At 43.1% G+C, this 14,123-nt stretch overlaps 2 protein-coding genes across 3 annotated transcripts in view; one reads left to right on the forward strand and one right to left on the reverse strand.

Moving 5' to 3' along the window:
- IMMP2L (inner mitochondrial membrane peptidase subunit 2) overlaps positions 1-14,123 on the forward strand; it is a 983,007-nt gene that overhangs the window by 373,763 nt on the left and 595,121 nt on the right. The window lies entirely within an intron of this gene.
- LRRN3 (leucine rich repeat neuronal 3) overlaps positions 3,832-14,123 on the reverse strand; it is an 87,298-nt gene continuing 77,006 nt past the window's right edge. The window contains exon 2 of the mRNA XM_033958064.1: positions 3,832-6,795. Coding sequence (XP_033813955.1) covers positions 4,327-6,453 — 2,127 coding nt within the window. The 5' untranslated portion in view covers positions 6,454-6,795 and the 3' untranslated portion in view covers positions 3,832-4,326. The remainder of the gene's footprint in view (positions 6,796-14,123) is intronic.

Raw genomic sequence — 14,123 nt, forward strand, 5'->3', positions numbered from 1 at the left:
ATTTCCCTGCCAGATCAGCTGTGCGGCAGGGGAATCCTGCTGGCTCAGCTGATCATGTATTTCTCTGCCATGATCAGCTGATGGCAGGCTGTGGACTATTATTGGGATTCCCCAACAAAGATAGGTGCCAGAAATGTAGGCCTGGGTTTTCCGGGCCTACATTTCCGGTGCCTATCTTTGCATGAATTGTGCCTACATAGGCACTTTAGGCCGCCTAACGCCACTTCTGGCATTGGCCTCACCCACTTTGGCATTAGGCAGCCTAAAGTGCCTATGTAGGCACAATTCCGGTGCCTTTTATTTAGGCGCTGGTAGGTGCTTCAACCTTGCTATTTTTTGCCATTTCTAACAGCATTCTTCAATTAACATAGGCATCGGTAGTGCGCCTATCAGTGCCTAAGTTTAGGTGCTGGTTTTAGAATGCTCATTTACACCTGACATAGAGCAAGCATAAGTGGTCATGCCTGAATTTAGGCACTTTATTGCTGATTTATGCTAGAACTCTATAAAGGATTGTTGTTGTTAGGTGCCAGAAACTTGATGAATTGCGGATCTAAAAAGAAATTGGTTTTGTGCTAGTCCATAAAGGTCATCCAGCATCAACCCCCATAGTTGTTTTCAACATGTCCAGCCATCTGATTGCAGGTCGCCTTTTTCTCCTGGTTCCTTCAATCTTCCAAAACATGATGTCCTTCTCCAGTGATCTCTCTCTTCTGATGGTGTGACCAAAATAAGACAGTCGTAACTTCATCATTTGGGCTTTGAGTGACATAGCCGATTTGATCTCTTCTGGAATTGATTTTTTGACTGTTCTGGTGATCCATGCCTAAAGTCCTTTTCCAGCACCAAAGCTCAAATGAGTCAATCTTCTTTCTGTCTTGTTTTCATAGTGTCCAGCTTTTGCATCCATAACTGACCACTGAGAAAATGAGTGTGTGGAGAAGTCTGATCTTCGATTAGAGTGTCACCTCCTTGCCTTTGAATACTTTGTCAAGAGCCTTCATTGAATAGTGACCAAGTGCTATTCTACGGAGTATTTCCTTCTTTCTAGTTGAGTCTTTGTTTACAAAAGAGCCCAGGAGATTGAAATCCTTTATAACTTCTATTCTATCATCTTCAAGCTCAAAATCTGCTTCATTTTCCATGTTCATGATCTTCGTCTTGTTTATGTGCTCTTTATTCCCCCATTATTTCACATATCACTGTAGTGGTATACTTACTGGCCGATAAACCTCTTTAAGGGATCAGTTGTGAGATTCTATCGGCAGTGGAGGATTGGAATATATAAGACTGTAACGTTTATTGAATAGGAATCATTATAATAAGAGATTTGCAACAAATTGAACACCATGGTTAGATTAAGATTTTACAAGATATATTATAGAAATCATTCACAGTGGATAAGTACATAGTTTGCCATATCATTTCATGGTAATGGGATGTCCTAAGGTTTGGATATCCTGGTGGCCAAGACTAGATGATTTTCAAAAAAGATTTTTGGATGTCTTGCTGTGATGCTTGTTTTGAAAATGGCCATTTCTCCACCTCTGACTTTGAATGTCTTGCAGGAATAGTCCAAAGTTGGACTTAGACGTCCTACTGAAAATGGTTCTCCATATGTGACACTAGGTGTGTTTCTATAAAAAATGCCTAATTTAAGATTGACGTGTGCTATGCGCCATGTTCCTTAGCACCTATGTTTTAGGTGCCTTTATATAAATGGGGCATAATCAATGTAGGCACACTGTTTATAGAAAAGCACCAAACATTTATTTTTTTATTTTTATTTATTTAATTTTCTATACCGTTCTCCTAGGGAAGCTCAGAACGGTTTACATGAATTTATTCAGGTACTCAAGCATTTTTCCCTATCTGTCCCGGCAAGCTCACAATCTATCTAATGTACCTGGGGCAATGGGGGGGATTAAGTGACTTGCCCAGGGTCACAAGGAGCAGCGTGGGTTTGAACCCGCAACCTCAGGGTGCTGAGGCTGTAGCTTTAACCACTGCGCCACACAGTCCCCTGTGCCACACAGTCCCCTGTGCCAGTGATCAGTGCCAGTCATTTATAAGCCCTGCTATTGTATAAACTAGGTGCACTATCGAGCACTAACTTTAGGCTTCAGCTTATAGAATTACCTTTCATACCATCTTAAACTTTGTAGATCACAAACTCACAAATATTGCTTAACAATTCATTGTGTCATGTAGTAGAAAATGACACAGGTCCATGTCCATGAGTTTTGTCCCAGTCCCAGACCCTACCTCATTCCTGTAAGCACTGCCTTTTGATTTTAAAGTTTTTGAGGCTTATGCAGATGAGGACAGAGCTTGCAGGAATGGGGCAGGGACAGGAAAATGAATTCCCGCGGGGACAGGGAATAATTTGTCCCCTTGTCATTCTCTATCATGTAGAAGAAGTAAGAGACAACAAATACACTGCAAGTAATTCTTTATTTTGGATTATTAGCTTTTAAGAACGATACTCCCTTGATCAGAGTAGTGAAAATACTTCATAGATAACACTGGATTTAATTAGTACAGATCAGATAGGCAGGAGGGTATCTGCATTTGTCTTTGCCGATTCAATAGTATTTTATCCTAGTTTAACTGCATAATATCTTATTGTCCTGATAGTGAGAACATACTGTAGCTGTCAAAAGTTAGCCACACAGGTATTGAGTTAGTCCAATTTAAAGGTACGAGACACCTGCATTTTGTCTGTAACCATTTTCGTATACTGTATATTTAAGTGGACTAAGTCTGTAACCACAATAATTTACTTTAGAGTTTTAGCACTGCAATTTCATAGATAATGAAAATCTAATGTCATAGAAGATAGCTGTGGAGGAGAGTTAATATGTAACTGGTTTTCTATGCGATAATTCAAAGTAAATACTATTATCTTTTCACATTTAACTTGCTGGTTGTATTTATTGTTTCAGCAGAAACAGTACCATGTCTACATGTGATACGTTTTAGTTTTGATATCTCAGAAGCAAAGAGGAGACATTTAGGGAGATAGTTATTAAAGGTGAGGTAAAAAAATGGGATTTTATCGTACTTTAATTTACTACCACAGGCTAGTCACTCCAACAGTTCATGAATAACACTGCTTGTGGTAAACCTCACAAGCAGCATTATTCACTCGTAGTGACTGGAAATATCGGGCTATTAAACTATGGTTTGATATATGTGGGCTGCCTCTGAATGAGGCTGCTCAATGTATTATAGCTTTCAATGATTTTTTATTGATGACTTCAGAATAGAACCAGGTCTGCCCTTCCTCTGGACACTCCCACCCCACTATATTCTCTACCCCATCATAACACCCCTTCCAGTGCCCCCCCTCCACATGACCTCTCATCCTAAAGGGCCCCCATCAGACCCCTCCCAGTGTTCCCCATCACATAAACCCCTCCCAACAAACCCATCACATACCCCCTGCGCTGAAAAGCACTGTCCCTCATCACATAACCTCTCTTCCTAATGCCCCCCTGAAAACTCCCCCTTTCCACACATGCCCTCCTCCACCCTATTTTTTCCTAAGTTTCACTAGGGTTTATCTTGCAAAATCCCTGTGATCTAGTGGATGCAGGATAGTTATGATTTCTAGTGGCTCTTGATCTGCTGTACTGGGTTCAAAATTGTGCCAGTGACACCTAGAGGCCATCTTGCGGTACTACTGCTGTTTCACATGAATGCATATCTCTAACACACAAACACATCCTTCCCCTCACCTCCCCCTCCTCCACCACATACAACAGTATACATATTTTGCTTATATTGTATTATAACCCCCCCCCCCAAATCAAAGAAGCAAGCAGGATATAAGCATATTTGGTTTTAATCAAAAATGTATTTTTCTCAATAAAAAAATGTACACTTACTGTGTCTACTCTACAGTTTTTGTTTTCAATATCATAACACCATGTGTCGAATCTAGTTTATCTGGTTACTTCAAAAACTCTTTGTTAAAATGTGTGGGGCAGCACAGCAGGAGGTATTGCTCAGTTCCACTACTCTTAACACACAGTAAACTGTATAAAAAGCAAATACAGAAAATTGTCTTGTCCATGTATAATATATTCAGAAATTACACAGAGTCCTATAAAAATGAATAATTAAATTGGGATGGCACAGTATCACTTGAAGCTAGTTAAGTAAAAATCTTTTTATGCTGTATCAATACAGGTATTCTTTAGTCAGCAAACATGAAATCAAAAGCCCTCTTTTTCCAAATCGGTAATGTCGCTGTGCCACTCAAATAGCACAAGTACAGTCTTGTGCTTTCTTTATTACATAAGTTAGGTGACAATTCAGGTTTTATGATATTTTCGTTGGTATACCTATCACAGTTGTTTTTACTTCAAGTGCTGTACTTTCCTGTTTTCCTGTGTTCCATAGATTGCTGAGAGGTGGATAAAGATTATTAAAAGCAAATGGTGGCGTTTGCAAATCATTTTTTAAATAATTGCATCTGGTATTGTTTCCCAATTCAATTGGCATGTAACTGAAAAAGAGTGCCACTGTGATCACTCCAAAGAGACCACCGAGAATGATAATTAACGCTGTAGTATTGATCTTTTCATTATCCTTCACTGAAAAGTCCAGGTTTTTAGTGGTGACATTAACACATTGTTTTTCGTTCTGTTGGTCGATGTTGGGAGTATCTAAGCAAATTTTGTAATTAGTTGATGGATTAAGATGAGTTAGATTGTATACCTTAACATCAGCTGGGATCCGAGCACTATGAGCCACTTGAGTATATTCATTTGTTACAAAGGCAGTCCATTTTACACTGGCCTTTATTGTCTTAGAACTTGCTTTCCAAGTTACTAGAACTGAATTAGACTGTACATCCTTAACATTAATGTTTAAAGATCCTTTGCTGTCATGAGGCAAAGTACCATCTACTTTTATCAAAATGGTTTTTAGGTCTGCTCCTACTAGGTTACTTGCTGTGCAAGTATACAGACCGGCTTCTGTCGGGCCTATGTCATTTATTTCTAAAGTTCCTTCCGCGTGGACATAAAAATGGTCTGAAATACTGTTTGGCAAAAGTTTCTGACCTAATGGTGTAATCCAGTAGATTTCTGGTTCTGGCTCCGCCGTTGCTCTGCAATGCAGTGAAACTGAACCACCAGCTTTTAAATTCAGATTGGAAGGAAAGCTTTCAGGAGCTATCAACGGAAGACAAATTTCCATCATCTCTCTAAAGTGCACCTGTCTAACGTTCTGCCCTTGAAATTCAGGAGGATCCACACAAAACAGAGAATCAAGCTCCATAAAGCGTATATGAGTTTTATTCATGTTTATCCAACGAATGACACAGTCACATCTGATTGGATTGCTGTGTATGCTTATTTCTTTCAGGTTAGGCAACAAGTCTATTGTATTCCGATATATGGCACTAAGCGCATTACTGTTGAGCATGAGTGACTCCAGTTTAGGAAGTCTGTAAAACGCACTTGGATTAATGTATGATAATCTTGGATTATTGGTTGCTTCTATTTTTCTCAGGTCTGGCAAATTGTCAATAGCAAGCCTATCTATAGAAACCAGCTCAGGCATGTTATTAATTCCCAACTCCTTTAAGTGTAGCATATTGCTAAAATCGCCTCTTCGTATTCTGTTAATAGGATTTTTATTTAGATCCAGAAATTTCAGATTTGTCACCTTTTGAAGTGCAGCATGTGGAACTGCAACAAATTTATTGTCATAAAAAGATATACTTTCTAAATTGTCAAGGCCAACAAATGCATTATCGGGCATTTCTGTAAGGTTTATTCCTGCTAATACCAGACTGCGCAGATTTATCAAAGGCTTAAAGTTCATATCTTCAATTCTGATGATAGGATTTTCCCCAATCATGAGAATCTCTAGATTTGGAATAGCTTCAAACCACTTGCTGTTGATTGCTTGCAATCTGTTTGAATTAAGGTGAAGTCTAAGAAGGTTATGAAGGCCTGTAAAAGCTCCTGGTGCAATTATGGATAGCAAGTTGTGATTAATATAGAGTTCTTGTAATTTTTTCAACCCAGAGAGAAATCCTTCAGGTAGCTCAGCAATTTTGTTTTCCTCGAGATACACAGAAAGAAGATGAAGCATTTTGTTAAGATCAGTAATGGCCATTGAGGACAAATTATTTTGAGATAAGTCCAGCCCTGTGAGGTTTACTGGAAAATCTACCAAATACTCAATTTTTTCAATATTGTTAGTTTGTAGAAGTAGAACCTGTGTATCAGCAGGTAATCTGGTTGGAAAACTAGAAAGACCCAGATCATTACAATCCACTGTAGGAGCTTCCATATAAATTGATCTCGGTGTGAACCAAGGTCTTATTTCACATGTACATAACTGGGGGCAGTCAGCTTTTTCGTCTTTCATGTGTACAAATGCAATAGTATTTAGCCCGAGTAGAAAAATGATTTTAAGTGACATGTCCTTCATTTTAGCTCCGCTGTTCCGAAAAATGATTGGACCTTAAAGAATCCACTTTTGCTCCTGTTAAATTCAGTATGAGCTGGTCATTTGATAAAGACAGTGTTTGCATTTGTCAAATTATTAATGGCACAGAAACACAGACATTTTGTTTCTGGAAACAAGTTGCAATACTGTATTCCAAGCACACTGTGCATATTGAAGAAATGAAGGTCACTGTATCCTTGATGATGAACCACTGATAATCCTATCGAGCATGAAATATACGTCGAGGTCCACTGGAGATAACCCAATTAATTAGTTTAGTTGTGCTACCTTCAGGTTCCATGATGAAAGGAATTGCAGGATGACCTAAAATAGAAGAGAAGGAAATAACTAGTTTGAAAAAGTATGATAGAAATAATTTAACCATCTCTATTACATTTAATATTGCCTATGGAGAGGACTAGTACTTAAGGTAATAATCTAGTATCCTTAGGATCTACATTGTTACCCTAAAATACTGTGAGGCCTACTTATTAAAGCATGATAAGATTTTGTGACTACTGTGGGTTAACGGCAGAGCTTCAGTGTTAACTATTGAGGGTGTTCAAAACAATTTACCCTTCAGTTAGGGCAGAGACAGTTTCTTTGGGCTTCTTTTACGAAGCCATGGTAGCGGTTTAACGCGCACTAAATAGCTAGCCGCTACCACCTCCTCTTGAGCAGGCGGTAGTTTTTGGGCTAGCGCGGGGGTTAGCGCTTGCTGAAGCCGCTAACGTGGCTTCGTAAAAGGAGCCCTTTGTGTGCATATGTGTGTGTGTGTGTAAACAGAATGGCAGATAACATAATACAGTTAGCTTCACCAGTTTAGGTGACGTTAACACTCGCCATGCTTCCCACCATGTATCAGTTAATGTGTGGTAATTACAGCCACATAAACTAAAAAGTATATTTATGGCCAGATTCTGTAAATGGCGCCTAAATTGGCACCCACCTACAAAAAAGACACTTGCCGCATGTCAATCATGCTTAGGTGCCATTTAAGGAATCATGGCTAATGGCACCTATCACAAAACTTAGGCATTGGTAATGAAGGCTAGGGTTTTACTGACCTACATTGCAGATGCTCAAGTTCTTTGGAAAAACACACGGAGTGGCTCCTAAGGTCATCTCCACCCCTAAACACACCCAGTTTGACCTTAGATGCTGTTAGGCGCCTTGCTGTAGATATGATTTTGATGCCTACCTTTTTAACGAGTTTTTAATTGTTGTTTTTTTTTTTTAATAGTGTGGTCAATTACTGCACCGATTACAGCCAATTCAATCAATTTAGTTAGTGGTGGTAGGTCTCTACCGCTGCCTAACTTACAGCGCCTTTTACAGAATCGGGTCCTTGCTACCCCTTCTGTTTTAGGCAGGCAGTAAATATACACTTCCCCCTCCCCATTCGCGGTTTCTCCATTTGCGGTTTCAGATAATCACGATTTTTTCTGGGGAGGGGAAAACTAAAAAAAAAACAGTCTAAACTTTTAAAAACCCCATATTTTTTTCTTCCCTGCCGCCTTCCCTGGTGATCTAGAGGGCTTTCGGGGCAGGAGCGATCTTCCTACGTTCCTGCCCCATGCAGATTGCCATGAGGAAATGGCTGCTGGGAGTTCCCGTAGTCTCTCGAGACTATGTCGGAAACTCCCTACAGCTATTTCCTCATGGCGATCTGCACGGGGCAGGAGCGTAGGAAGATTGCTCCTGCCCCGAAAGCCCTCTAGACCACCAGGGAAGGCTGGGAAGGCTGCAGGGAGGTGGGGGTGGGTCAGAGCCGGATAATTGCGATTTTTCACCATTTGCGGTCTGGCTCTGCCCGTATCCCCAGCGAATGATGAGGGAGAAGTGTAAAAATTGGCTTATGCATTATGCCACCACATTAGCTATTAGTACATGCTAACTGCTATGGAAACAGCTAATGTAGCTTACTAAATATATCCCTGTTTGGACAGTTCTTGATTTCTTTTTCTGTAAAGAAATTAAGCCATTTGAATTAGTATGGTTTACATATGTAAGACTAGTTTACTAACTTTGGACAATCATCACAACTTGCAAAAGAATCATATTTAAATGTAGTAAATTGATATCAAAAGAGAAAATGTTTGATGAAATTATGTTTTAGTCACAAATCATAGACAATAAACTGCATATTTTGATGCATAGTTTTGTGTAGAAAGGTAGTATGAAAAATAGAATTATTGCAAACTAGTGAACAGTTTTAAAGTTCTGGCAAAAATACATCAATTGAAATTGAATTTTAAGTGGTTTATATTTGAATATAAACAAAAAAATGAATGAAGGGTTAGCTATTAGAAGTTTATACAATAACATTCAAGATTGACGATGCATTCATTAGCTGTTTTTATTTATCTTTATAGTTCTGGGAAATAGTTTGCATTAAATTGTAATCTAATTAGGAAGATTTCTAGTATGCTCACAATGATAGTATATTTATCATTACAGCTTTAATACTACGCCAGGGATTCAATTTAATTGCTCCCTGCTTTGGTTTTATCTAAAATTAAATTTTATTACAATGTCCAGTAACAAAGAATACAGCATTTATGATAATACACTTATTGCAATAAAATATTGCTAGTTTCTTATTTATATGCATTATCTTCAGTATATAAGACATATATACAAAGAATTCTGAATAATTTTAAAGATATTTATGATTGATCCTACTTTTGGAAATGACTGCATCAGTACTTAAACGCAGCAGTCACTCTGGAGGGGGGAGAGGGTAATATTCAACCTGCAGTGGTGGGTGGTTTTTTAAGCCGTTGACCACGGCAGACAGAATTAACTCCATATTCACTATTAGGCCATATTTGGGCTCTGGCCCTGAAGCCCCGATTCTGCAAAGTGCGTCCCGATTGTAGGCAGCTGTAGGCGATTGTGGGGTTCTGTGGGCAGGAGGGGTTGGGCACCCTCCTGCCACGATTGTTGGGGGGGGGGGAAGAGGAGAGATTGGCGGCTGTAGCCGCGGCTGCTATACTAATCGCGGCAGGGAGATCCTTTGCCGCGATTAAGTATAGTGTCCGCGTCTAAAGTAACCCGATTCTGTAACCGGCGTCTGCAACTTGGTTACAGAATCGAGTTTAGTTTGGGCGTGTGTAGGCCCAGTTCTGTATAGGACGCCCAGGACTGGCATCCTATATAGAATCTAGGCCTGAATGCCCAGCTATGTGTGGTCATCCAGATGTTAACTGGAAACCAGTCAATATTTAGACTAGTATTTGGTTAACTCAGCACGTAAACAACCTTTTTTACTAAGCCGCAGTAGAAGTTTCTACCATGGCCTGGAGCATTAAATGCTCCAGTGCTCATAGAATTATATGAGCGCTGGACCATTTAGCACTCCAGCCCTCTACCGCAGCTTAGTAAAAGAGGGGGAAAGTTAGGACAGTCCTTTTGCTGCCCTAACTTTATTCACTTACTTAAACTGTTAGCATTGAATATCACCACTAACTGGTGATGTAGTGGCTCTGTCCAGCAGGGACTGCCCCTTGGTTAGCCAGTTTGCAAATTGCTGGTTTATTGTGAGCTTCTATACCACTACTAATGACTGGGAAGTGAATTCAGAGCAGTTTGCATGAGCTCCTGTACAGGTGTTACAATACAGAGTTACAAAGAGTTTCTGAGAGGTGATACAACATATGGGCTCTATACAGAGTTATAGGGCCTTTTGTAGCGGTGTTACAATAGAGTTATTAATACCGGCATAATTATGCCATAATCAATCATCCTACTTATGTTACTGGCACATCGATCATCCTTCTTATATGCATATATTTATCCTACGTAAATTCACATATTTACACACCTCCTAAGGAGGTTGGCCAATTCAATTCTATATACCGTATTTTCACGCATATAACGCGCGCGTTATACGCGTTTTTACCTACCGCGCATACCCCTCGCGCGTTATATGCGTGAGCGCGGTATACAAAAGTTTTAAAACATAGTTCCCACCCCGCCCGACGCCCGATTCACCCTCCCAGCAGGACCACTCGCACCCCCACCCCGAACGACCACTCGCACGCGCTCCCACCCGCACCCGCATCCACGATCGGAGCAAGAGGGAGCCCAAGCCCTCTTGCCCGGCCGACTCCCCGACGTCCGATACATCCCCCCCCCCGGCAGGACCACTCGCACCCCCACCCCGAACGACCGCTCGCACGCGCTCCCACCCGCACCCGCATCCACGATCGGAGCAAGAGGGAGCCCAAGCCCTCTTGCCCGGCCGACTCCCCGACGTCCGATACATCCCCCCCCGGCAGGACCACTCGCACCCCCACCCCGAAGGACCGCCGACTTCCCGACAATATCGGGCCAGAAGGGAGCCCAAACCCTCCTGGCCACGGCGACCCCCTAACCCCACCCCGCACTACATTACGGGCAGGAGGGATCCCAGGCCCTCCTGCCCTCGACGCAAACCCCCCTCCCCCCCAACGACCGTCCCCCCCCAAGAACCTCCGACCGCCCCCCAGCCGACCCGCGATCCCCCTGGCGACCCCCACGACCCCCCCACCCCCCTTCCCCGTACCTTTGGTAGTTGGCCGGACAGACGGGAGCCAAACCCGCCTGTCCGGCAGGCAGCCAACGAAGGAATGAGGCCGGATTGGCCCATCCATCCTAAAGCTCCGCCTACTGGTGGGGCCTAAGGCGCGTGGGCCAATCAGAATAGGCCCTGGAGCCTTAGGTCCCACCTGGGGGCGCGGCCTGAGGCACATGGGCCCAACCCGACCATGTGCCTCAGGCCGCGCCCCCAGGTGGGACCTAAGGCTCCAGGGCCTATTCTGATTGGCCCACGCGCCTTAGGCCCCACCAGTAGGCGGAGCTTTAGGATGGATGGGCCAATCCGGCCTCATTCCTTCGTTGGCTGCCTGCCGGACAGGCGGGTTTGGCTCCCGTCTGTCCGGCCAACTACCAAAGGTACGGGGAAGGGGGGTGGGGGGGTCGTGGGGGTCGCCAGGGGGGTCGCGGGTCGGCTGGGGGGGCGGTCGGAGGTTCTTGGGGGGGGGCGGTCGTTGGGGGGGAGGGGGGTTTGCGTCGAGGGCAGGAGGGCCTGGGATCCCTCCTGCCCGTAATGTAGTGCGGGGTGGGGTTAGGGGGTCGCCGTGGCCAGGAGGGTTTGGGCTCCCTTCTGGCCCAACTACCAAAGGTACGGGGAAGGGGGGTGGGGGGGTCGTGGGGGTCGCCAGGGTGGTCGCGGGTCGGCTGGGGGGGCGGTCGTTGGGGGGAGGGGGGTTTGCGTCGAGGGCAGGAGGGCCTGGGATCCCTCCTGCCCGTAATGTAGTGCGGGGTGGGGTTAGGGGGTCGCCGTGGCCAGGAGGATTTGGGCTCCCTCCTGGCCCGATATTGTTGGGGAATCGGCGGTCCTTCGGGGGGAGGGATGTATCGGACGTCGGGGGGGGGCATCAGGCTTTCAGGATGGGGACAGACCTTCAAGGGGGGACAGTGCACGGAAGTCAGGGGGGGTGAACGGAGAGTCGGGACAGCGCACGGAAAGTCGGGGCAGTGCACGGAAGTCAGGGGGGGGTGAACGGAGAGTCGGGACAGCGCACGGAAAGTCGGGGCAGTGCACGGAAGTCAGGGGGGGTGAACGGAGAGTCGGGACAGCGCACGGAGAGGCGGGGCAGTGCACGGAAGTCAGGGGGGTGAACGGAGAGTCGGGCAGCATGCGCGGTATAATCGTGAGCGCGTTATACCAAAGTTTTTGTGCTTATCATCGTGATTTCTGCGCGCTATACACGTGTGCGTGTTTTATACGGGTGCGTGTTATTTGCGTGAAAATACGGTACACGTATCTGTATTGTGTTTTATGTTTGTCTTTGAAATATTAGGCAGCACTCCCCATTTAAGTGCTGCTGAATATCAGCAGCTGGACTGCTCTGCAGGATTTTAATTGTATTATTGATAACTAGGTCCCATTGTATTAAATAGGACCTGTGATAAAATAACGCAGTAGTGCACATTAGTGACTATCGCTGTTAGTGAGTGGAAAGTTCCCATTCCGAAATAATAATTGTTGGCATGGTACATTCTGTTAGAAAAAATAAATTACGCAACATATTATTTCAAATTAAAGTTCCTCTGTTTTGATCTAAAATACAGCACAAAACTTTAACGACCAATCAGATGACACAGTTTCCCCAATCAGTTTATATAAATACTCCTGCCCAGGAGTTTCTTGTTCTTTACAATACCATACCATAATCTTCACCTTTTCTGTTACCTTCTATTACAAACGTACAATAGTTATGCTTAAAATCTCTAAGATAAGGTCAGCATTTCTTTGGCATTGATAAATGGTTTTTGAAATGTGGTTAGTATAGACAGAGAAAAATGTTACACACTTGGCAAAAGGCTCTTGTTCTCGGGGATGTAAAGTCTGAATGAGCATCAGATTTGGCTGCTTCCCTGCATTGGCACTGAAGCCTTATCTATAAAACTGACTTACAAGGTCCCGATAACTAGTAAGTGTCCTACTAGTGATAAACGTTATCTGAAATTAAAACTGCTGAAGTCGGCAAGAGAGGCATATTGGGGTTTTCTTAGTTCAACTTCTTTCTTTTTTTTCCTCCTTTATAAAGAATGTCTATTGATCTTGTGTCTAGTACTGTTATTGAAGATATGAGTTAGTGTCTCTTCAGTTACTGTACTTATTTCTGCCTCAGATTTATAGTCATTTATTCTATTCCAAGTTTAATTTTTAGCTAAGATTCCAGTACAAAATCCACAAGACACAAGACACAAAGGGCCAGATTCTATAAATGGTGCTGGCATCGTCAGCTGCCTAAAAAACAGCCATCGATCAAGTGTCAATCACGCAATGGCAGCGTTTAAAGAATCACAACTTTGTGAAAAGTAGGCACAGGAAATGTAGGCCAGGATTTTAAAGGCCTACATTTCTGGTTCCTGCCTTTCACATGAATTGCGGCTACGGAGGTGCTTTACGATGCTTAAGGCCACTTCCAGCATTAGCCATGCCTACAGTGGTGTAAGGCATTGTAAAACGCCTCCATAGCCACGATAAAGGTGCCAGTTTTCTAGGCATCAGTAGGTACCTGCATTTGTTTTAAAAAATGCTTTTAATCAAGTTTAAATGTCTTTTTCCACTTAAGACGCCATTTATAGAATATGGCCAAAATTGCTGTAAATGACTTTCCTCCATCACCTAATTGCTTATGAATCATTCATCCCATTTCATTCACATTCCTCTCCCAGATAGTACAGCTCCCAGATAGTGAGCTCTGGTTTATATTTTTGATATATTCATGACACTGAAAATGTTTGGTTTTACCTCTGTTTCCTATAGGAAAACAGGCCAGCTCAGTTCACTTAATTTGAAATATTGAGGAAATCAATAGTTAAAAGATAACATAAGAACATAAGAAATGCCTGCACCGGATCAGACCCGGGGTCCATCCAGTCCGGTGATCCGCACACGCGGAAGCTCAGCCAGGCGTACCCTGGCGAATACATTAATACAATAATTAGTCACTCGTATCCCTCAATGTGTCCTGCAAGAAGATGTGCATCCAATTTTCCCTTAAATCCTAGAATGGTGGTTTCCTCTACCAGCTCTATTTAGACATATTATTTTACCACTAACTCGTATTATTTCAGCATAGACCCCATTTTAT

Source organism: Geotrypetes seraphini, chromosome 9 (assembly GCF_902459505.1).
Source record: "Geotrypetes seraphini chromosome 9, aGeoSer1.1, whole genome shotgun sequence".
Lineage (NCBI taxonomy): Eukaryota > Metazoa > Chordata > Amphibia > Gymnophiona > Dermophiidae > Geotrypetes > Geotrypetes seraphini.